The 23,615-nt window shown below is 45.1% G+C and overlaps 3 protein-coding genes across 4 annotated transcripts; 2 read left to right on the forward strand and 1 right to left on the reverse strand.

The window, feature by feature from the left end:
- The first annotated feature begins 39 nt into the window (after positions 1-39).
- Positions 40-7,439, forward strand: Tmco6 (transmembrane and coiled-coil domains 6). Its single transcript, XM_052741937.1, has 12 exons — positions 40-254; positions 401-513; positions 2,943-3,058; positions 3,161-3,344; positions 3,552-3,656; positions 3,824-3,909; positions 4,120-4,236; positions 4,436-4,547; positions 4,643-4,829; positions 6,077-6,171; positions 6,733-6,900; positions 7,111-7,439. Exons 1-12 carry the CDS (start codon positions 170-172, stop codon positions 7,222-7,224), a joined length of 1,482 nt encoding a protein of 493 aa, XP_052597897.1. The 5' UTR covers positions 40-169; the 3' UTR covers positions 7,225-7,439.
- On the reverse strand, positions 595-9,601 carry Ndufa2 (NADH:ubiquinone oxidoreductase subunit A2). Of its 2 annotated transcripts, XM_052741941.1 has the most exons (4): positions 9,467-9,601; positions 9,242-9,348; positions 7,602-7,712; positions 595-1,262 (listed from the first exon to the last, which is right to left on the reverse strand). In XM_052741941.1, the coding sequence occupies exons 1-3, from the start codon at positions 9,565-9,567 to the stop codon at positions 7,621-7,623; spliced, it is 300 nt and encodes a 99-aa protein (XP_052597901.1). In that variant the 5' UTR covers positions 9,568-9,601; the 3' UTR covers positions 595-1,262; positions 7,602-7,620. The 2 variants fall into 2 exon arrangements, with proteins under 2 accessions (XP_052597901.1, XP_052597900.1); XM_052741940.1 differs by lacking the exon at positions 595-1,262 and having other exon boundaries at positions 7,509-7,712.
- Positions 9,602-9,738: 137 nt separating this feature from the next.
- Ik (IK cytokine) lies at positions 9,739-22,726 on the forward strand. Its single transcript, XM_052741935.1, has 20 exons — positions 9,739-9,876; positions 10,793-10,859; positions 13,521-13,613; positions 14,381-14,440; positions 14,768-14,935; positions 15,105-15,219; positions 15,472-15,542; positions 15,650-15,696; positions 16,686-16,849; positions 17,645-17,753; positions 18,413-18,452; positions 18,581-18,806; positions 19,041-19,059; positions 19,869-19,947; positions 20,642-20,722; positions 20,906-20,963; positions 21,820-21,908; positions 22,090-22,198; positions 22,376-22,410; positions 22,498-22,726. The coding sequence occupies exons 1-20, from the start codon at positions 9,861-9,863 to the stop codon at positions 22,523-22,525; spliced, it is 1,674 nt and encodes a 557-aa protein (XP_052597895.1). The 5' UTR covers positions 9,739-9,860; the 3' UTR covers positions 22,526-22,726.
- Positions 22,727-23,615: the final 889 nt, after the last annotated feature.

Genomic DNA, 23,615 nt, shown 5'->3' on the forward strand with positions numbered 1-23,615 from the left:
CCCGCCCTCACGCACGCACGGAGTCCCGCCCCTCACGTACAGCCCCGCCCCTCACTCCGTCAGAGTGTGGATTCCGTGGGCCTTGGCGTTCTGTTTGGCGCCGGCGCGGTTCTAGCTTTCCCCGGCAGAGCTGTTGCTGCTGAGCTCTTGAATTTCCCTCCCTTGTGCGATGTGGAGTCGGCGGCAAAGCCGTCTAAAGACTCTGGCGTGCGGGGTGGAGGAGCTGCGGTGCCGCCGGCGGGAGCGGGAGGCAGGTGCGAACGGATGAGGGAGCTTGGGGGGCGAGGGCGGGGGAAAGTGGGTGTTGCCGTTGGGAGTCGGGAAAGGAGACCCCTAGCTCTGAGTCGAGTGTCTGCTGCCTGGCTTCCTCTCCTCAACTGAGCCATTCCTCTGCCCCCAGCCCTGCGGAAGGCGCGGAGGGAGCAGCAGTTGGTCAGCAAGAGGCTGCTAAGGGAAGATGCTCCGGAAGAAGCCGGAGGTCAGAGTGCAGCCGTGCTCCTTGGGGAAGCCGAGGTGAGCGAGCGGGATGACCCAAACCTGAATGCCAGCTACTGGGTCCGCTGGATCAAGCCGGAGGCAGAATTAATTACCCTGTACAATTCACTGTCTTTCATTAATCCACCATCAAATCAAATCTTTGCTTTTTTTTTAAACCTGATAAAGATTTCCGGAGTCTACGTGCCTCTCTTTCGTAGGTGTCTTCACCATTCAGATACTACAGTATCTTCCTAAAAGGGTCTGCATTTGCCACCCTGATTCGTGTTTTTAGAAACACAAACCAACATCCTCCCAGTGACCTACTAAAAACTAAGCATAGTCTAACCTCTTTCTGACTTAACAGTTACTCAATCCAACCACTGTCATTTTCAGTTCCTGGAACATATACCAGCTGCTTTCCGGTCTCAGGGGCTTTGCTTTTACTACATCCGAAGTTTGTTTTGTTTTCTTAGTGTCACAAACTGGCAACTCTCCTGCCATTGCTCAGGTACTAGAATTACTGGTATGCACCACCACATCGAGCTCTCCAAACTAGACTTAACTAGACCCTGTTCTGTCTTCAGTTACAAACTCAGGAGCAGTCTGTAGCCCCTCAGTAGAGTGCTTGCCTAGTATGCTTCAGGCCCTAGATTCAGACCTCCGAAATGAAGGGATGGTGGTGACATGAGGCAGGTGTGGTGTGTCCCACCTGTAATCCCAGCACTTAGAGGGTTGAGGCAGAAGGAACCTGAGTCTTTTGTCAATTTCGGCTGTATACCAAGACCCTGTAAAAAAGGAAAATAAAGAATTCAGACACCTGCACAATATCTGGAATAAAGATGTCATTGCTCTTTTGTTTTTTGTTTGACAGGGTCTCTTGTATCCCAGGGTGTACTCAAACTCTTAAGCTGAGGATGATCTTGAACCTTGATCCTCTTGCCTCCACATCCTAAGTGCTAGGCTTATAGTTGTTCACCACCACACCTGTTTTATGGGGTGCTGGGAATCTAAATCCAGGAATTTGAATGAGCTGGGCAAGCCTTTACAAACTGCACTTCATCCCCAGCACAGATTTACTGAATGAGTAAATGAAAGTGTCTATGCATTTAGCAGGCATTGCTATGTCTTGTTTTAGTAGTATCTGTGCTTATATATTACTTCTATAGAGCAGTTGCTCCTAAGGTATGACACTTATTAATTGTATGCGTCCCTTAAGCCAGGACATTGAGCATTGAGGCACACAAAGACTGACAAGATAGAGTTCAAAGTGTTCAAAGGCGGGGCTGGAGAGATGTCTCAGTGGTTTAGAAAACTGGCTGCCCTTGAAGAGGACCCAGGTTCTATTCCTAGCACCCACATAATGGCTCACAGCTGCCTGTAACTCCTGTTCCAGGAGATCTGATGCCCTCTTCTGACCACCACAGGGACCAGGCACACACATGGTAAACAGACATACATGCAAAGCAAAACATTCATACAATAAAAGTAAAATAAAAAGATACAATAATAATAATAATAAGTGTTCAAAGACCAATGAAGGAAACAGATTTCCTACCATTTTTTATCATGGGAGGAAACATGAGGCACAAGAGAAACTCATAAGTTTGTTGGGGGAAGCCAGAAGGTGTTAACTTTCCTGAGGCCATAAAGATCTGGGAGTCTGGAGTGTATTAGGCAGAGGTGATAGATGTGCATAAGCTTGGAAGTGTTAAACATGTTATTGTAGGAGTTGCTGGAGTGTAGTTTGCTTGGGAGGATAGCTGGAGGGAGGGAGGTTTGCAGATGGAGAGGTTTAATATTCTAGAAATAGCCCTATAAGAAGGCAGAGTAAGCTGGGCGATGGTGGGGCACATCTTGAGTTCAAGGCCAGCTTGGTCTACAGATTGAGTTCCAGGACAGCCAAGGCCACACAGAGAAAACGAGTCATGAAAAACCAAACCAAACAAACAAGGCAGAGAAGATATCATTCTTATTTTTTCAGATGAGGAAGCAGTTTCAGATTCTTTGGAAGTTAGCAGCAGGGCTAACCTGCCTGTCTAACCTGCCAAAAAGGTTTCTCCGTGTGGTTTTGGAGCCTGTCCTGGATCTCACTCTGTAGACCAGGCTGGCCTCGAACTCACAGAGATCCACCTGCTCTGCCTCCTGAGTGCTGGGATTAAAGGCATGCGCCACCACCGCCCGAGCTGTTTTTTTTTTTTTTTTTTTGAGATAGGAGATAGGGTCTCTCTCTATAGCTTCAGCTGTCCTGGAACTATGTAAATGAGGCTGGCCTCAAACTTGATAAGATCTCCCTGCCTTTGCTGAGATTGAAGGCTTGTGTCACCACACCAGGCCATATTGTTACCAATAACAAGTTCTGAGTAGTGATATTGTAGTGGTATTGAAGATGTCACAGATGAAGCTGATAGACTTAGGACTTGCTTCATGGCAATTACATGTCATCCTTTCCTTGTTTGGGGATTCAGGTACAGCAGTTCCTTCGGCTAGCCCAACGGGGAACAGATGAGAAGGAGAGGGAGAAGGCTCTGGTCAGCCTTCGTCGAGGCTTGCAGCACCCTGAAACCCAGCAAACCTTTATCAGGTCAGCATGGGTGGTGTGAGTGGTTGGCTGGGCTTTCCAGGGACAAGAGAGAGTGGAGGGGATAGACCACAGGCTTAGTAGGTTCTGGTGTCGTTCATGTAGGCTGGAGGGCAGCATGCGGACCCTTGTCGGGCTCCTGACCAGCAACCGGGCCCTGTTGCAGCTTGAGGCGGCTCGCTGCCTCCATGAGCTCTCTCATTCTGAGCAGCCTGCGGTGGCCGAGGCCTGCCTGCCAGCCACCTCCTACCTCCTCACCTACCTCTCTGCTCACAGCTCAGACTTCATAGTAAGGCCTGTCCCTTTCAACCGTGCTCTGGGCTTAGAGTTTCTATATGCCTTTGGGGCCAGCTCGAGCTGGCAGGTATAGGAAAAGAAAGAGCGGGGCACATACCCCCCATTTCTCTTTTCTTGTGAGCTTCAAGGACAGGGTCATGCTGTCCTTCTCCCTGGTGGGAGATGAGCCCAGCCCAGTGCTTTTGTTGCCTGCTCTCAGGAGCTGTGTCTGTATACACTGGGGAACCTCATCGTGGAGAGCGAGGCTGTGAGAAAGCAGCTCCTGGCACAGGGCCTTGTTCCGGCCTTGGCTGCCTGCATCCAGGTGAGTGCTTCCTTGGTCTCTCCCTAGCAAGCCTCCCCTAGCTCCTCTCCACATGTTCCACTGGCTTAGCAAGGTAGCTCCACTCTCTGCCATGGTCAAAGGGGTTAAAGTCTTCTGGGTCCTCAGACCCGTTTTCCAGTCACATTCCCTACGCTGTCTGTTTCTAGTCCCCCCATGTGGCTGTGCTGGAAGCCCTTGGATATGCCTTGTCCCAGCTTCTGCAGGCTGAGGAAGCTCCGGAGAAGATCATTCCGTGAGTAAAATGGTGTCTTCAGATACCTGGCCATGGTTGACCCTCTTGGTGGTGTAGCCCATGGTGCCTGATCAGATCTGATTTCCACATTTTCAACTCTTGTGTCTAGCTCTAGAGAATTTGGGGGTTTGGATTCTTTCTTGCTCTAAGTGTTTGAGAAGAGCCATTGGTCTCCCATGGTTCCTGCTCACAGCCTGCTTCTGCTGGCAGCTCTCTTCTGGACTCCAGTCTTCCCCAGCACATGCTACGACTCATGCAACCAGGCCCGAAGCTGAACCTTGGGGTTGCTGTGGAGTTTGCCTGGTGCCTTCACTACATCATTTGCAGGTAACAGGCCAACTGGGAAAATGTCTTTCCTGGTGCTTCCTACATATGACTTAAGTCTTTGGACTGAATTTAGTTTTTAGAATTGCTTTGGTGAGTTTTCATCCCTCTGGTGCTTTCTTTTGCTCAGGAAACCCAGACCTTAGTTGTTTTGTAGCTTAAACATAGACTTGATAGTGATTGCTTGCTATCTGTCGCCCAGCCAGGTCAACAATGCCATGCTTCTCACCCTTGGGGCTCTGTCCACATTGGCAATGCTGCTGTTGGACTTGGCTGGCGCTGTCCAGAGAATGGATGATGAGGGACTAGAGCTAGTAAGTAAAAAGGATCTGTGAGCCTTTCTTTACACGCTGCCCTCTTGTATCGGCTGCCTCTTCCCCCTTCCACCACACTCAACCTGTCTTTGCAGCTTGCATGCCCTGTGCTTCGGTGCCTAAGCAACCTGTTAACAGAAGTACCAGTGGAGGCCATGGGCGAGCAAATGGAGCTCAGAGACGAGCGAGTTTTGGCAGCCTTATTTATCCTTCTCCAGTTCTTCCTTCAGAAACAGCCCACCTTGCTGCCTGAGGGCCTCTGGCTCCTCAACAACCTCACTGGTACGTTATTAGAATCTGCACAGGCCTGGTCTTTTATCATCATTAAAATATTTATTAAAACCAAAGGAGGGGGTAGATTTGTTAGGAAACAAAGTGCAGACTGGAGGGAAAAGAAGAGAAAGGGGCTGGGCAAGGCGATTCAAATGCTGTAGGAGGAGCCCACACCTTTTGCCTCCCCTGTCAGTGAAGGTCTCCCATCTCATAAGCAGCTCGCAGGGTTCCTTAGCCCCTGAAAGGACTCCTGTGGCTGTTAGGCAATCTTTCCCTCCTCACCTTCCCAATAAACTGCCTGGGTCTTAGTTCCTTCAGGATGAAGTAAAAGCAATCTGAGGGATCCCTACCTCATGCTCAGAGTTACCTGCCCTACACCTCTTCCTCTTTTCCAACCTTAGCTTGTTCCCTAGAATTTCCAGAGATGCTCAGTAAACAAATAATACTCCATCAAATCTTCGGTCAGAAAAATCTTCCAGATGAAGTGCTCTCACTTCTTGCCGACCCACCCAGCCAAGGGTCTCCTCTTCTGAGCTAGTCATTCTGAAAATTCTGGGGCAGGTGGAAGGAACCTAGGCCTCATGGCTTCCTGGAACTAGGAGACTGAAAAATGTAGTAAGAGCTCCCCCATGTGGACACACAGTTTCTTGCTCATCTGTAGAACACACACATAAGTTCTGGGTGCCATGTATATACATGTTACAAACACAAAACTCTTTCATGGCATCCTTAGCCTCTTGGTAGCTAGACCTCAGAGCTTGAAACTACTGGAGACATGAAATAGGAATAAACTTTTCCAATTCAGCTGGGAGAAGAACCAAGGGCAGAGGACTTCAGCAACAGGATGGGTATCTTGGGAGGAGAGCCTGTCCCCATCACACCTCACCAGAGGTTTGGGGATGTTGGGTCTTCAAAGTTGTAGTAAGGAAGTATCTGATACTGTCATCCTCCTGGGGGCCAAATTTGTGGTCAGGGGACTTGTGGGATGGAGTGGAAGCGCAAGGAAGATGCTAAAGTCCTCTTGCACATGGCACATGCTCCAGGGACAGATTGGCAACCATCACAGTAGACATGTTTCTTGTCCTTGAAGGCCCACTGCCACCCATTTGGACAGCAGCAACACTTAGTTCAGACCGAGCAGGATCTGGACCTTTAGATGTAGAGGGTAGTTCCTCATGGCCTAGGCTGTAGCAGATTGGACTGTGAGGGTAGCAGTTCAGAACTACAGGTACTTCATATGACATTTTCCTTTTCAGCAAATAGTCCTGCTTTTTGTACCTCCTTGCTTTCTCTGGATCTGATTGAGCCCCTCTTGCAGCTGTTGCCACTATCAAATGTGACAAGTGTGCTGGTATGTATTGGTATCAAAATTTGGGTCCATGAACTGTTGGTCAAAGTAAATAGGAAGAGTAGACCTGGGCTCTCTAAGTACCCTTAACTGAGAGCTGGTAGGTGGTGTGGTTTGGTTTCAGAGCTAATAGTCTAGATGTAACCTTCTTTTTGTAATAACTTATTCTTATGTGCATTGGTGTTTTGCCTGCATGTATGTCTGTGTGAGGCTGTCAGATCTTGGAGTTACAGACAGTTGTTAGCTGACATGTGGGTGCTAGGAATTGAACCTGGGTCCTCTGGAGGAGCAGGCAGTTCTCTTAACTGTTGAGCCATCTCTCTAGCCCCCTAGGTGTGGTGTAAGTCTTTAAGCTAGACTACTGCTTATGGGCCTTGGGTAAATCAGCCATTGGAAGCTTCAACCTCTTCACTTACAAGTGGGTACTATCTCACAGAGGTGGTTGTGGGAATTACATATAAAAGAGTTTGTAATAGTACTTGGACACATAGTCAGCCTTGCTTATGCTATCATAATTCTTGGTTTTCATCATTTTTTTTGGGGGGGGTGTCCTTGTGTTTACAGGTGCTTACAGTTCTGTGCAATGTTGTAGAAAAGGGTCCAGCTTACTGCCAGCGGTTGTGGCCAGGGCCCTTGCTCTCCTGTTTGCTCAAAACACTGGTTCTCTCTGACACTGAAGTAGTAGGCCAGAGTTTGGAGTTGCTGCAGCTGCTATTCCTGTATCAGCCGGAGGTGGGTTTGGTTTCCAGTCCCTTGATTAGAAGCCACTGATCTCACCGTGGTGCCCATCTCTATATTTGTTTCTCTGGGCAAGGCTAGCCTATGTGGGCTGAAGGTCAGAACCTTCATTTTGTTAGGAATGTACTGTCTAAGAAGTGGGCTGACCCATGAACTATAGGAATTGGGTTTTAGGATCTAAATGTTGGTTCTTCTGTTCCTTAGGCTGCCCAGGCCTTCCTGCAGCAATCAGGGCTGCAGGCCCTAGAAAGGCATCAGGAGGAAGCCCAGCTTCAGGATAGGATACTTGCTCTCCAGCAGACAGCTATTCGTGGATGACCTGGCTGCTTAATGTCACTCCCTAGCCCCTGTGGTCTGTTTATCCCAGGGTCCCCTATTGTGTTTTAGAAGCTGGTGGCTTTTTATGTACCCGAGGGTGGTCTTGAACTTGGGACTGTCTTGTTTAACTGTCTTAAGTTGGTTAATGACATGTGACACCACAGCTGGCAGCTGGTGGTTTTTGATGAGAAATAAAATTGTATTTTTATGTAAAACTGCTTTGCCTCAGTGTCTGCACAATAAGGGGAGAAGGGAATAAGGATGAGAACATTCTGAAGCAGCACTGTACATAGATAAGCTTTATAAGGAACAGAAGAACACATTTCCCCACACTGTAGCCAGTCTAGTAGAGCCCAGGTCCTAGTGCTCTTGCTCACAGTTTTCAGTGGAGACAATTCAGGCTTTGCCACTCAGCACATTCTCCAGGGCTCTGGATACCTCATCAGCACTCAGGTTGTTCAGAGACACATTCTTCTCTTGGCCAAAAGCTGAGGAAAGGTGATTAAATGAATAACCTATATAATGGGCCACAAATCATAAAGGGTCTTTATTTCAAAGTTGTTAGGATAAGAAAGGAAAGAGATATGGCTTGTGGAACATAGGGCTTCATGCCTACATAGCTAGTTCCAGGCTGGCTATGGCTATACTATGCAACCCTGCCTTAAAAAAAAAAAAAAAAAAAGGTAGTTTTGCTGTGCTTAGCATTAATCCAGTGAATCTATTTGGGAATCCCAGGTGCTACTAGAATTTTATCTGAGAAGAAAGGTGTTTGAGTGATACTTTAAGGTCATTGTAGGCATTAACTACCAAGCAGGGGTCTATCTATCCTTGCCTGACTGTCCATTTTTGGCTGGCCATAGTCCACTTAAATATGTGGCACTATGCACATGCAGTACTACACACTAAAGTTACTCTTGACTGGGTCCTTCTGTGTGCTTTAGGAGGAACCTGTTTAATATTATAGTGTATAGGAGTCTTTGGTTCCAACCAATCTGTAGTAGGATGTGACTCTCTCCACTCCCAGGTAGTCCTTGGGCATGGTTGGAATGATTAAAATTTAATGTATTACCTACCTACTATCTTTTGGTCAACATGTTAAGAAAATATCAGATTGTAATAAATAGAACTAGTGTAATGTAATAGGTAATGTTATTACTGGTCAGGGAATGCCTTACTTTGGTACTGACAATCAAACCCAGGGCCTCTCATATGAAAGGCAATCACCGGCTTTCTTTGTACCTTTAAAATTTTGAGACAAGATTTCACTAAATTTCCCAGTCAGGACTTGAACTCACTTATAGCCTTGGACAGGCCTTGAGTTCATGATCCTCCTGCCTCTGCCTGGGAGGATCTGTAGCTGGGATTTACAGGCTGGCTCAGGAATGTCTTTTTTGAGACAGTAATATAAATGGTTGGATGCAAGAAACAACCTGGATGATGGGAGCCAACCATATTATCAGTACTCTATAGGGAAGGGGCACACAACGTAAAAGCTCAACCCTGTTCTATTCTAGCTGCATAACTTTAGGCGGATTCTATGTTTGGGTTAAGTTTTCTAATATCTACAAAAGACAACACCCACTCACAATAACCACGAAAGAAAAGCACCCATTCATAAGATTAATGAAGACTACTGGGAATGAGGAAAGTACACAGCACAAGCCCTAGGCATGAAATGCTCAACATTACTGAAATTCTCAGTCTCTGAATTTGCACTGGCTAAGGTGTAATTCAGAAGGACCGACAGTGTCATGGGGAGCATGTTTTTTACCTGAAGTCCACTCTGAACTGCAAAAACTACTGGTTCTTATCCAAGAACCGGCCAGGCTCCGTATGTATGTTGCCAGGAATACAGGAATAAAAAGCATCACACAACTAGGCAAATGTGAATTTCCTCATCCGCGGAAGTTCGAGTTTTGGTCTTCCGCCCCCTTTTCCCTTGACGTTGGGAGGCCCCTTCTTTTGTCTAACCCCTATTCTGCGACCCGGGCCCCTGCCTCCGGCGACCAGTACTCACCGTAGCGGGCCCAGAGCTTGGGCTGCACCTCCGAACATTCGCGGATTAGAATGGGCAGGCTGGGGTGCGCCTTCTTCAGCTCCACGTAACGTTGGTGGATGAAATTCCTGCAGGGCGGGAGAGACCGCCGCTAGTGCTAAGGGCACGGACCCCTCCCCCCCCCCGAAGGTCAAGGTCACAACTCCAGGTTCCGAAGCCCACTCGCCTCCCCACGCTACGGCTCACCTCACACCCTGGCTGCCCGGCGAACGCTGGCATAAGTGGATGCGAATCTCCCGCAGCCCCAGCTGGGTACCCACGGCCCGGCTAGCAGCGGCGGCCGCCATCTTCGCTAGCCAAGGAGCGCCCAATCACGACTTTGCAGCCGCCTCAATCGGACCAATAGCGGGCCCTCTAGTCTCCGCCACCGATTGGATGACGAAGGGAGGGGCGGGACAAGCCTCGGTCAATGACGCGAGGCCTTTGTAGCGGCGGTGCGGCAGGACGCTAAGGAAGCCGGAAGGCCCGGAACGCAAAGCACTGGTGGCAAGTGTTCGCGGTGCACTGTGGGAGAAAGCTGGGCGCTGTTGTTTTGTGGAGGAGACTTCACGATTGCCGGCCTTGAGAGACCGCGGCCAAAATGCCAGAACGAGACAGTAAGTCCACCACTCTTCCTTTGCCCGTCGGACTGGAGGTTTCTGCCAGGTGTTGTGTACGGTTGGGGCCGCGCCAACCCTTGGTCTTCGGGAGAGGCCCGGCCGAGCTGCCCCCCGAGTTTCGTTCCGCAGTCGAGGAGCGGCGTTTTGAATTTGTGAGGCAGTCCCACCTCCCTCCTCCCTCCTTAGTGAACCATAGCTGTGCCTCTCTTTCGGGGACTTGGTGTGTTTATTTGACAATGGGAGGGGAGGGGCTCGCTTCGCTGTCAGGCAAACCTCCGAATCCCGACTAGCTGGGGTCACCGGCTGCTGGGCTCTTTCATGCAGTAAATTTTTTTTCTGTTAATTCTCCACTTCGTTTGGGAAAACCCATCTTTATAACTTTTTCTTTCCCCAAGTGAGACGGAAAGCTCGAACCTGGATGGGTTTCGAACTCTTGATCCTTCTGTCTCCACTGCTCAAGTGCTGGGGTGACGGGCGTGGGCCACCACAAGCGGCACTTTGGCCGGTTCCTTTTTGAGATAGTCTTGATTGTGTAGCCCAGATTGGCCTTGAGCTCTTGGCGGTCTTGCTGCCCCAGGTCTCCCTTGTGCTGGGTGTACAGGTGTCAGTCACCGCCCCCAGCTTCTGGTCGCATAGCTTCTTGAAGCCCTCCCATTTCATCGTAACCGCTTACTGCATAACCGCTGCACCTCTTCTTGTCCTGTCTTTTGCTCATTTTTATAATTGCCAGTTTCTGCACGGAACTCACACATTAATCGAGGGATTAATGAAGCCGGGCTGTGGATCCTCCCAGTGAGTTCGAGGCCAGACTACAAGGCGAGTTCCAGGACAGCAGGACTGCTACACAGAGAAACCCTGTCTCCCAAAACAAAAACGAGTGATTAATGTCAACTTTTCTTTTTTTTAATTTAAGGTGAGCCCTTCTCTAACCCTTTAGCCCCAGATGGCCACGATGTGGACGATCCTCATTCCTTCCACCAGTGAGTATTTTGTCCTTGAACCATGGAATAAGTTGAGCAATGAGCAAGAGGGATGTAGGGATAGTGAAAGAATTCTGAATATTTTGTTGGCAAGAATGCTCAAAAAGTTTGTAGAAGGTGGCTTATTGAGAGGAAAACGCTAATCTATGCACATGCTAAATTTATTTTCCCACAGAAAGCTTTATCCTAAGTTCACTTACCTTACCAAGATAGTGTAGTTATGCTTAATTTTGTAACTTACACAGAATGATTGCTTTGGGTGTCTGTTTTTTAGTAAAGTTGTGATTATGAACTGTAAAAATTTTGGACCATTTAGCCCTTTATCCCTGAACTTTGTGAATCAGGAACACTACGTAAGATTATTAGAAGAGAAATTATGGCAGGGAAAAGTCTAGTGTTTGTGTTGCTTTATTACATATATAGAAATTTTTCCTGGTGAAAATTAAGCATCGGAAATGAGAGTAAAATTGTCTTTTGTAACTTCACAATCTCAACCACTTTCGTATTTATTATTACTTTGAGTGTGTGAGTGGGTGCACATGTGAAGATCAGAGGGTAACTATGGGTGTAGGTGTTCGTCTTCCACCTTGTTTCGAGATAGGGTGTCTTTTGTTCCCTGCTGGCAGCAAGATTGCTAGTTCTGCAAGTTTCTGATGATTCTCCTGTCCCCTGATAAGGGTCGGGCTAATACTGCAGACACTTGTACTGCTGTGCGCAGCTCTTACGTGGGTTCTGGAGACCTGAACTTAGGTTGTTGGGCTTGTAAGGCAGGCACTGCACTCACCCAGCTCTCTCCCCAGCCCTCTTTTCTTTTGGAGATAGATTCACACTTTATCCCAGGCTGGCATGGAACGCTTGGCATTCTTCCTCCCTCAAGTCTCCTGAGTGCTGAGATTGTAGGCATGAACTACTGTATCTTACTTTTTAAAAAATTTTTTACTTATTTATTTGAGACAGACTTCAATCTAATCATCCTCTTGTCTCAGCCTCTCAAGTACTGGGATTATAGGTGTGTGCTCTCACACTGTAATCCAAGAATCCCATTTTTCTTTCTTTCTTTTTTTTTTGTAATGCTGGGGATTGAATCTAGGACCTTATACATGAGCTAGGCCCTGGCCCTTTAGGTATAGCTCATGTTTGCTTCAAATTAGCGATCCTTTTGCCTCATTGTTTCCAGCATTTGTCACCATGACCAGCAAGTCCCATTTTTGACTAAGCCTCGTCCTTTATTGTATTCCCAGTTTTAGTAAAGAATTAAGCTCCCATTCCAGCATTCTTGCAACTGTATGAGAGTATCCGTGTTCCAAAATTTCACTCACATTTGAGTCGATAAAACTTCTAAGCTGGATGGTGGTCACACACACCTTTAATCCCAGCACTTGGGAGGCAGAGGCGGGCAAATCTAAGTTTGAGGTCAGGGTGGTCTACAGAGTGAATTTCAGGACAGCCAGAGCAACACAGAGAAACTCTGTCTCAAAAAACTGATCTTCAAAGTATATAAAGAACTCAAGAAACTAGACATCAAAATACTGAACAATCCAATTAAAAAATGAGCTATAGAGTTAAACAGAGAAATCTCGAAAGAAGAATCTCAAATGGCTGAAAGACATTTAAGGAATTGCTCAACATCCTTAGTCATCAGGGAAATGCAAATCAAAACGACTCTGAGATACCACCTTACACCTGTCAGAATGGCTATGATCAAAAACACTAATGACAGTCTATGTTGGAGAGGATGCGGAGCAAAGGGAACACTCTTCCACTGTTGGTGGGAGTGCAAACTTGTACAACCACTGTGGAAATCAGTATGGCGGTTTCTCAGAAAATTGGGAATCGATCTACCTCAAGACCCAGCCATATCACTCTTGGGCATATACCCAAGGAATGCTCAATCATACCACAAAGATACATGCTCAACTATGTTCATAGCAGCATTATTCATAATAGCCAGAACCTGGAAACAACCTAGATGCCCGTCAACTGAAGAATGGATTAAGAGAATGTGGTACATATACACAATGGAGTACTACTCAGCAGAGAAAAACAATGACAGCATGAAATGTGCAGGCAAATGGATGGAACTAGAAAATATTTTCCTGAGTGAAGTATCCCAGACTCGGACAAACATAGTATGTACTCACTCATAAGTGGATACTAGATATAAAGCAAAGTACAATCAGACTGCAACCCACAGATCCAGAGAGGCTACCTAGCAGGGGGGACCCTAGGATGACTGTGGCTTATAATAAGTTTTGGTTTTACCCAATCACTGGGCAAGCTTTAGTGAAACATTTCACTATTAGGATAAGAATTTATACTGTATCAAGCTGATGAAAGAAAAATAAATTAAATAAACAAACAAACAACACAAAAAACCCAAAAATTTAAACTTCTAGTACTTAACATGAGGCCAGACTGGTCTACAGAGTGAATTCCAGGACAGCCAGGGCTACACAAAGAAACTGTGTCTCACAAAACAAAAACAAAAAAAAAACAAACAAAAATTCACGCTTCTAGTAGTTAACAGTAACGTGTTGAAAGTGACCTGTCTGCTTTCATTTGCATTTCCCTTGTTTTAGTAAAGTTAACCATGTGTTTACAGGTCTCTTTTCTATTTCATATTGGCTTCTAATTTAAAAAATCTTCGCAATTTCTTTATAGATCAAAACTTACCAATGAAGACTTCAGGAAACTTCTCATGACCCCAAGGGCTGCACCTACTTCTGCACCACCTTCAAAATCACGTCACCATGAGTAAGTAGCCTTCCTCCTTCCTGTCTGTCCATTTCTGTGGAACTAGAATTTGGTAGGTTTTTGAAAGCCAGTCCTCTTTTAAAGCCTCTGTTTCTGATTTTTTTTTTTCTTGTCATAAAGACTGAAGTTTCAGTGATGACTGAGATGCTCTGGATTCTTATTGTTCCCTTATGAATACTTGTAATAGAGTCACTGTTGGTACAAATGGTCAGATTTCTGGGCCTGTTGTTACCTTGTAGACTCATGCTCTACAGAAGGTTTTTTAGGTGATGTCTTAATGTTACTGTCAATTAGATGTTGATGATGCTTTTTAAAGTTGGAGAGATATAGATATTGATAATATGATTTCCTGATCAATACTGGTTTTTGTGTTGTGTTGTTTTTCCTTTCCTTTTTCTCTTTTACTAAGAATGGCCTGACTATGTAGCCATGGCTAGCCTAAAATTCACTGTGTAGCCAAGGTTGGCCTTGAATTCATAGAGATCTGCTTTCCTCTGTCTCCTGAGTGCTGAGCTCAAAGGTGTGTGCCATCTCTACTGGCTGTTTTTCTCTCTCTCTCTCTCTCTCTCTCTCTCTCTCTCTCTCTCTCTCTCTCTCTCTCTCTCTCTTTTTGAGACATTGTTTAGGCTTGACTGGAATTTACCATGTATTCTAGGCTGGTCTTGAACTTACCCTATTCTTTCAACCTCTGATATATCCTTCAGGCCTTGTGGGTTTTGGGGGCTGGAGCATTACTTTACTATGAGTGAGTTTCTTGTGTCTTCTAGGATGCCAAGAGAGTACAATGAGGATGAAGACCCAGCTGCACGAAGGAGGAAAAAGAAAAGGTAAAGGGATGGTAGAAGATGATTGCTTTGTAAGGTGGGTACTGTTGGTGAGGAAAGGAGTCGAGGACTTCTACAGTAACAGATGGAGTTTCCTACTGTGAAAATATGTTTATGAAAGGGCAGGGGGTAGCAGTCAAAACAAATCGGAGTTGAAAGAAACTGAATTTCTGATGTTGAGGACCATCAGGAGGTGACTGGGAGTTCTATAAAGACAAGCCTGGTTTTCACCATTGAGAGCTACTTGAAGTTATAGGAAAACAGGAACACTTGTGTTGACCTGGAGATAGGAGCTGGTAAACCTTACATGCTCTCTTTCTCTGGTCACAGTTATTATGCCAAGCTACGCCAACAAGAAATTGAGAGGGAGAGAGAACTTGCAGAGAAATACCGGGACCGTGCCAAGGAACGGAGAGATGGTGTGAACAAAGATTATGAAGAGACTGAACTGATTAGTACCACAGCCAACTATCGGGCTGTGGGCCCCACTGCTGAGGCGTGAGTACTGCAGGGATCCTAAGGCCTGTTTTCATCCTGTCAGAGACATAGTCACACTATAAATGTTTCTTACAGTTTAACCTACTCTGGAGCATACTCCAGACATTTCAGAAGGAATTTGTCATTCAAAAAGACTATTTCAGTAAGGCTCTTTCATTCTTTTATTCAGGGACAAATCAGCTGCAGAGAAGAGAAGACAGTTGATTCAGGAGTCCAAATTCTTGGGTGGTGATATGGAACACACCCATTTGGTGAAAGGGTTGGATTTTGCTTTGCTTCAAAAGGTGAGTTGTATTTAAAGAGTGGAGAGAACTACTTGTGTTGAATGCTCATGTTTGGACCTTTGTGAGGTGAAAGACATGGTGGTCTAGACCATTAAGTTGGCAGTCGAATTAAAGGTGGCCCGTCGGTAGAACTAGTGGCTGCTCATCTTTCTGTTAGTACGAATTCCTTGGGGACGTGTTCCCTGATTCCCTGGTGTGATTAAGGGCCCAGATCCCTCACTTCCTTCTTTGTACACTCCTGTACTTCATTAGGTACGCGCTGAGATTGCCAGCAAAGAGAAAGAGGAAGAGGAACTCATGGAAAAGCCCCAAAAGGAAACCAAGTGAGTAAATAGCAGTGAGGGCTTGAAAGTTTAGAAGAGGACACCTAAGGTGGGACACATTTTAGCGTCCCCCCCCCCCCAACGTTGTTTTCTTCTTTTGTTTTCAGGAAAGATGAGGATCCCGAAAACAAAATTGAATTTAAAACACGACTTGGTGAGTAGTTTCTATAGTAGTGACTGCATTTTAGGTGGATTGGAAGGAATATGGTAACACTAGGATATACTTTCTTCTTTTTGCCCCTAAACCAGATTTCTCCTATAAAATAGTCTTATAGAACTCAGACATGGATTATTTTCCATGTCGTTTATGTCTCCTTAGTTAGACCGGAAGCCTTTCCAGGTCTTTAGTATGTATGCATCAAAGAAGGTAGGATGGGTTGGGGGTGATGCTGCATGCTTATAGTCCTGGAACTCACGTGGCTGAGGCAGGAAGATTGCCAGTTGAAGGCCAGCATTGGGTACATAGCAAGACCCTGCTTCAAAAAGCCCAAACTAGCTGATAGTATGGTGGTGCATACCTCAGCATTTGGGAGGATAATCAAGAATTGGGTTACTCTTGGCTGCATGAGACTCCCATCTGAAATAAATAATAAGTGAAAGAATAAATAAAGCCAATTAATTTTTTAAAAGCTGAACGTAAAATAGCAAAAAAGAAAGTAGTATGGAGGACTCGAAAGATAATTTATTGTTTTTTTGCATGTACAAGCAGGAGGACCTGCATTGATACCAGAACACGTGTGTAGGAGCTGAATATGGTGGCACACTCCTGTAATCTCAGTGCTGGGGGCCTAGAGATAGGTGGATTTTTATTTATTTATTTAATTTGTTTTTTGAGACTGGGTTTCTTTGTGTAGCCCTGGCTGGCCTGGAACTAGCCCTGTAGACCATACTGGCTGCCTCTCCTGCCTCTCCTCCTAAGTGCTCAAAGGTCTGCGCCACCACTGTCTGGAAGCTTTAGTGTTTTTAATCGGTAAAAAGTATTAATGCCCATCTCTCACAGCATAGAGTTATTTGAAGATTTGGTGTAGCAGAGCACAAATAGCACATGGCCTGGTGCCCAGTACAGAGGAGGTAATCAGTAAATGACTACTGTAACAATATAAGTTTTTCATTGGCTGTTTGTTAATCTTTCCTGTTGTGTAGGCCGAAATGTGTATCGAATGCTTTTCAAGAGTAAATCATATGAGCGAAATGAGCTGTTCTTACCAGGCCGGATGGCCTATGTGGTAGACCTGGATGATGAGTATGCAGACACGGATATCCCCACCACTCTTATCCGCAGCAAGGCTGATTGCCCCACCATGGAGGTGAGTAGTCAAGTTCTAAGAACCTGTCATACAATCTTCAAATCTGCCTTGCCCTTGTCCTGTTCCTCATCTACAGTATCCTCATGTTCTGTTCTTTTTTTAAAAAAATCTCAGTCTCAGTTGAATCCATCCCTCTCCACCAGCAGTATTCTTGTCTAAACCACAATTTCTTACTGGAGCTATTAAAAGATTGGTTATTTTTCCCACTCCGTCCAGTGTATTTTTTTTAAATTGAGATGTAATTCACATGCCATGTAATCTACCCTTTTAGTTTCTACTTCAAATAGTTTTATCATATTCACCAAATTGTATAACCACTACCATAATTTTAGAAATTCCACCAAAGAAACCCTGCACTCTTTTAACATCTATTACCTGAATCTCTCTGCTCTAGATTCCATTAATGCATTTTACACATGACTAAGGTGATATTTTATAAGTGCAAATTTTTGTTTCACCACTATGTAGAAGTTTTCTGTGGTTTCTTGTTTTTAGGGTTCAGAGTAAAAAGTCTGTGAGCCCCTGCAACAGTTGGACTTTGTAGCCTTTTCCAACATGCCTCCCTATTTGTTCTCTGGGTCTCCTAGGTTTCTTGAATGTGTTATTTGCACTTTTTGATCAGGGCCTTTTTCCACACCCTTTCATCTGTTTGGTGTGTCCCTTCGTTGCTGCCCTCTTACACGTCATCTTCCTAGCTAACAACTGTGTAACTTGTCCTTGAATTTAAGTGAATTGATAATAGGTGGTGTGAGCCCTGCTAAGAGGGATATTATTCTTGCTCCTTGGGTTTTCCAGGCCCAGACTACACTGACTACAAATGACATCGTTATCAGCAAGCTCACCCAGATTTTGTCATACCTGAGGCAGGGTACCCGAAACAAGAAGCTCAAGAAGAAGGATAAAGGTACCTGATGGGAAGGGAAGGAAACCTTACTCTTGGGGGGGCATTTGGTGGTGAAACCAAGCTCTCTTGAAGCCTCTGTCTTGTAGACATTGGATGACTTCTAGACAACAAAGGAAAATGATGAAATGGAACACTGGGGCAGATGAGTGTGTCCAAATTTTGCTTGACCCACTCAGAGCCCACTGGTTGGCTTTGAATTGCCAAGGAGAGTGGGAAGTTTTGTCCATTCTTACAGCAGATGGTTAAAAAGGCACTGGGGCCACTGAAGAGCATCCAGAACTTGTAAAGAACATCTAGGCTTGATTCCCAACACTCTTAGAGTTGCTCAAACCATCTGGAACTCAGATCTAGGGGATCCAGCACCCTCTTATGGCCTCTGAGTGTACTAGGCACGTATGTGGTGCACAGACATTCATATAGGCAAAACACCCATATGCATAAAATTTTTTATTCATTTTTTAAAGACAGGGTCTCTATGTAGTCCTGAGTACCCTGGAACTCCATGTGTAGACCAGGCTGACCTTGAACTCAGAGCTTGCCTGTCTATGCCTCCTGAGTGCTGGGGTTAAAGTTGTGTGCCACCATGGCTCACCTTTTTTTTAAATATATAAAATTTTTAAAAATTAGAAAGGTACTGAGACAAGCTCTTTCCATTGCAGGAAAACTGGAAGAAAAGAAACCTCCTGAGGCAGACATGAAGTATGTATCCCAGTCCCATGCATCTGTGAGCAAGAGAGTTTGTGTGTTTCTTGTCTTTAGCCCTTCTGGAGAAACGGCCGGCATGAGTATGTCCAGTTTTAGGAACTAGTGATACTTGTTTTCCCCAGCATTTTTGAAGACATTGGGGATTATGTCCCCTCCACAACCAAGACACCTCGGGACAAGGAGCGGGAGAGATACCGGGAACGCGAACGTGATCGGGAACGGGACAGAGACCGGGAGCGAGAGCGAGACCGGGAGCGGGAGCGAGACCGGGAGCGAGACAGGGAGCGGGAGCGAGAGGAAGAAAAGAAAAGGCACAGCTACTTTGAGAAGCCAAAAGTGGATGATGAGGTGAGATGTGGGCCCTTGGTATCAGGCTGTGAAAACTGCCCCTAGAAATGCATTCTCGCCAGGTGCAGGACCCTTTTCCTCCTCAGCAGCCTTGTGGCTTCACAGCAATAACTAACCTAGGGTGGGAACCATCATGGAAATGGGACAGAAGTGGATTAGGGAATTGATTCAGATTCGAGGGAGAGATGAGTGGAAATTCCTCATAATGATCCTCACTTCTGTTTCTGTTTCTAGCCCATGGATGTTGACAAAGGTGGGTTGTACCAGTGGCATCGTGCGTTGCGCTAGCTGTCCTACTCTCCTTACAGAACCCTGCTGCTCTAAGCTGATGAAGGTGGCATTTGGGGGACTGCCTAGTTTGGGGCTCTCATAAGAACCATCTCTTAATTTATGGACTAGGGGGGCACATGAGGTTTTTGAGGTGAGGCTGAGGTTGAATATACAGTGTTCTAGAGATCTTATTGTTTGCCAGAGTAGCTCATTAGTTGGAGTTTGGTTAAAATTTTGATAGATAAAAGGGTTCCTTTGCCTTAAAAATGTTTTAATTAGCAAGATGTGGTTGTACTCAGCCTATAATCTCAGCATTCTGGAGGCTGAGGTGAAATCAGGAGTTCAAGGCTAGCCTAAACTCCAGAGTTCTAGGTCAGCCTGGGCTACATAGTGAGACTGTCTCAAGTGCAAACAAAAACTTAAAAAAAAAACCAAAAAACAAAAAACTACCATATTTATTTATTTGGGGTGTGTGTGTGTGTGTGTGTGTGTGTGTGTGTGTGTGTGTGTGTGTGTGTGTGTTTGTATGTTATTTGGACTTGGGTGTGCTAGGGCATACCTGTGGAGGTCTAAAGTCAATTTTAAGAGTTGGCGCTCTCCTTCCACCCTGTTGGTTCCTGTAGCTACAGTTTTCCTGCCTGGCCCACAGGTTGTTGGGCTTGGCAGCAAGGGTTCTTACCTGTTAACTGTCTTGTGAGCTCCATAAAACATTTTTAAAGCTGGAATCAGGTTAGTGGGAGGAGGTTGTAAAAACATCAGTTCAAGTCCAAACAGAGTTGTCTTTTCTTCCAGGACCTGGATCTGCCAAAGAGTTGATCAAGTCCATCAATGAAAAATTTGCTGGGTCTGCTGGTTGGGAAGGCACTGAATCATATCCTTTTATTGTATTTCTTCCTGAATTTTAATTATTTTTCCTTATTTATATTGAGACGGCACCTCTGTCTTTTGAGTGTTGAGATTAAGGCATGGGCTGTTCCTGGGTTGTAGGAGACATTTTCTTTTCCAACTCCAGTTGTTTCTCTGGCTTTGCTCGTTCTTTCTTTCTTTCTTTCTTTCTTCCTTCCTTCCTTTCTTTCTTTCTTTCTTTCTTTCTTTCTTTCTTTCTTTCTTTCTTTCTTTCTTTCTTTCTTCCTTTCTTCCTTCCTTCCTTCCTTCTTTCCTTCCTTCCTTCCTCCCTCCCTCCCTCCCTCCCTCCCTCCCTCACTCCCTCCCTCCCTTCCTTTTCTTTCTTTTTTTTTTTGTTTTTTTTCGAGACAGGGTTTCTCTGTGTAGCTTTGGTGCCTGTCCTGGATCTCGCTTTGTAGACCAGGCTAGCCTTGAACTCACAGAGATCCAACTGGCTCTGCCTCCCAAGTGCTGGGATTAAAGATGTGCGCCACCACCGCCTGGCTCTCTTTGTTTTATGCTGTGTGTTGGCTGGGATGAAATCATGCTTTGTATCAACTAGAGAACCAATTCAAGTTTACAGCTGGTTTCTGAAATGTTCATCTTGACACCTCTAACCTCTGTTACCTCTACCTAATCTTTTCTGCAAGTGATGGAATTTTTTTTAACATAGCATTTATGTTGAAGAAGCCTGAAGACAAGAAGCAGCTGGGTGATTTCTTTGGCATGTCCAATAGTTATGCAGAATGCTATCCAGCCACGTAAGTGAGGCCTAAGTCAGGGAGGTTGGGGTGATTATGAGATTTAAATTTGACCTGTTGGTAACTAAATAATTTTTTATTTGGGTGAATTCTTCTATTTAGTTCTGAGATGCTTATCAGGTGGGTTTCTGAATAAACTACAGTACTATGGATCTGAAGCATCTAACTTCTGTTTCTCTTTAGGATGGATGACATGGCTGTCGATAGTGATGAAGAAGTAGATTATAGCAAAATGGACCAGGTATGACGTTAAAGGGTGTTTAAGGATGTTGGGGACCTTTGATCAGTAATGTTTTATTTTTTATTTATTTAATATGTTCCATGGCATGAATGTGGAGGTCAGAGGACAACTTGCAGGAGTCAGTTCTCTCCTGAAGTGATTGGTTAAGAACATGTTTTTTGTTGTTATTGTTGCTGTTTATTTTGTTTTGTTTTTGTTTGTTTGTTTTTGAGACAGGATCTTGTAGCCCAGGCTGGATGTGTAGCTGAGGATGACTTTAAACTCTTGATCCTCCTGCCTCCATGTCTCTAGTGCTGAGATTATAAATGACGGGTGTGCACTACCATGCTCAGATAAAATAAATTTTTATTTATTTTTCACTGCTGGAGATTGAACCCAGGAACCTTTGCATGCTAGGCAAGTACTGTATTACTGAGTACATCCTGGACTAAGAGAAACTTGTTTTCTGTTGTCCTTGGGATCCAACTTAGGGTTTCACACATGCTGGGCAAGTGCTCTACTGCTGAGCCACATACCCAAGAACATGGTTTAATCTTGGAGCCTTGTTTTGTTTTGTCTTTGCCATTTGCTAGTTTTGTGACCTTGCCATATTCTTTCCCTGTTTACAACTGCCTTTGTTTCTACATCATAAAAAATAGAAATATAATTCTCACTTTAGAATTTTTGTAAAAATTAAGGTGTAATTTGTAAGAATTAGTGTTCAGAGTAATGTGTATAATGTAAGTACATAGGAAACGTTATTTATTAGGGTAAGATTTATTACTGGTGGATTATTGTAGATTGTGGGCATCTGGTTTTGTTCAGAGAAAATTCCTTTTCCACCGATAGTGCTTCCTTCCCATCTGCTCTACCACAGGGTAACAAGAAGGGTCCCTTAGGCCGCTGGGACTTTGATACTCAGGAGGAATATAGCGAATATATGAACAACAAGGAGGCTTTGCCCAAGTGAGTAAATATGGGCAGAGAATGAGGATGTGGCGTTTGGTGGACTAGCCCATGTTGGGTTAGAGGCAGTAGTCTAACTGCGGTGTTTCCAGATAGGTACTTTGCCCACAGAGCCCTTTAAAAAAATCTTGCTACTGCTGTGAGACCTCTAATGCCTTCTTCCCACAATGATCCTTTTCAGGGCTGCATTCCAGTATGGTATCAAGATGTCTGAAGGACGGAAAACCAGACGCTTCAAAGAAACCAATGACAAGGCAGAGCTTGATCGCCAGTGGAAGAAAATAAGTGCGGTTAGTGGACTCTTTCTTAGGTGGCAGGGTTTCAGTTGAGAAGAGACACTTACTAACAGATTCAGGAACAGGCAGGGTGGGGCAGCCATGGAAATTGAGAGAGGTCACCTTTGGGCTTTAGGTGGACTTAGATTTAGACTAGCAGCATGCATATAAACTACTACTGTTCTTGTACAGATCATTGAGAAGAGGAAGAAGATGGAAGCCGATGGGTGAGCAGCATTGCCTTTTCTCTTTGGGCCTGGGGAGAACTGTTTAGTGTCTGGTCCTTTGCTGATCTACTTCTCCTTTGATTTCAGGGTTGAAGTGAAAAGACCAAAGTACTAATCCAGTTCCAACTGTCACTACACGGCTGTTCTGTGGTTGTTTGTTTCTACAGTTCCTAGAAAGGTGGCAAACTGTTTTTGTTTGTGAATGTTTATAAATCTTTATTGTATAACTATTTGTTTATAGATCTGCCTCCCAAGTGCTAAGATTAATGGCATGCCCCCATGCCCAACATGTTCCATTAAAATCAGTTAAACCTGCTGTCTTCTTTTCTGTGTTGGACACTCTGTCTTGAGGGCCCCTTGAAGAAGATAGTTCCAGTCGTTGTATGAATGTTAGGTCTCAACTGAGGTACCTATTAACATATCAGAGCTGAGGCCGGTTGCCAGGTTCTCCCAGTACACTTTAGTCCCTACCTGCTACAGTGTCCTCCTGGCTGGCATACCCAACCCCCTACCCTAAACTGTAGCCCAGAGCCTAGGCTGGGCTTTTTCTTCTCCCAGCTTCTCTGATTCCTATACAAACCAGCCATTTTGGTTATGTGCTCCTTTTGGCCTCTTGGCTGCTGCTTCAGGTTACCCTCTGTCCCTCTTCCCCCTCTTCCCCACCCTTCTCATGTGGCCCAGTCTCATGTTCAGTCTGGACCCTTCCAGATACCTCTGGCTATGCTCTCCCTCATATCTATAATAAATCTCTTCCACCATACCTAGGAGCAGGCATGTCCTCCTTCCCTCTTTTTTTCATTCAATAAAATAGTTTTCTCTGTGTTTCATGCATTGATTCTAGGTTCCTAGACAGTTAAGGATGTTTACTAGGCCAGTTTCCAAATGAGAAGGGAAAAATGAGTCTCTGATGGGTGAGAGAGATGTCCAGTTGAATGGCCAGACTTAGTTTTATTTGGGGTCCTAGTCTGAAAGTAGAGATTCTCTGGGGACTAAGATCATCCTGATTGGCTGCTAGACTAATGTCAAGGCTACATAGGATCAAGCTCTTAGTGAAACTGTATTAATAAAAATCACTTGTGGAAACAAAAGCCTTTTATGAGTTTCTGCCCTTAGGGGAGCACTAGTGCTAAATTCAACTCAAGTCCTCCTCAAGTAAGGGACTGATGTGGGGGTGAGATGGGGATTCCTTGAGGGTAAAACTGGTT

The sequence above is a fragment of the Peromyscus californicus genome, unplaced genomic scaffold (assembly GCF_007827085.1).
Source record: "Peromyscus californicus insignis strain IS unplaced genomic scaffold, ASM782708v3 Scaffold_17__1_contigs__length_78620276, whole genome shotgun sequence".
In the NCBI taxonomy this organism is placed as follows: Eukaryota; Metazoa; Chordata; class Mammalia; order Rodentia; family Cricetidae; genus Peromyscus; species Peromyscus californicus.

Bases quoted from the DNA above. Each gene is read 5' to 3' on its own strand.
- Ndufa2 (XM_052741941.1), bottom strand. From the start codon at position 9,567: ATGGCGGCCGCCGCTGCTAGCCGGGCCGTGGGTACCCAGCTGGGGCTG. The intron at 9,349-9,466 runs GTGAGCCGTAGC...CCCGCCCTGCAG, and splicing joins CCGGGCAGCCAGGGTGTGAG to GAATTTCATCCACCAACGTT. The intron at 7,713-9,241 runs GTGAGTACTGGT...ACCTTTCCTCAG, and splicing joins CAAGCTCTGGGCCCGCTACG to CTTTTGGCCAAGAGAAGAAT.
- Ik (XM_052741935.1), top strand. The intron at 15,220-15,471 runs GTGAGTTGTATT...GTACTTCATTAG, and splicing joins ATTTTGCTTTGCTTCAAAAG to GTACGCGCTGAGATTGCCAG. The intron at 16,850-17,644 runs GTGAGTAGTCAA...TGGGTTTTCCAG, and splicing joins CTGATTGCCCCACCATGGAG to GCCCAGACTACACTGACTAC.
- Tmco6 (XM_052741937.1), top strand. From the start codon at position 170: ATGTGGAGTCGGCGGCAAAGCCGTCTAAAGACTCTGGCGTGCGGGGTG. The intron at 514-2,942 runs GTGAGCGAGCGG...TTGGGGATTCAG, and splicing joins TGCTCCTTGGGGAAGCCGAG to GTACAGCAGTTCCTTCGGCT. The intron at 6,172-6,732 runs GTATGTATTGGT...TTGTGTTTACAG, and splicing joins CAAATGTGACAAGTGTGCTG to GTGCTTACAGTTCTGTGCAA.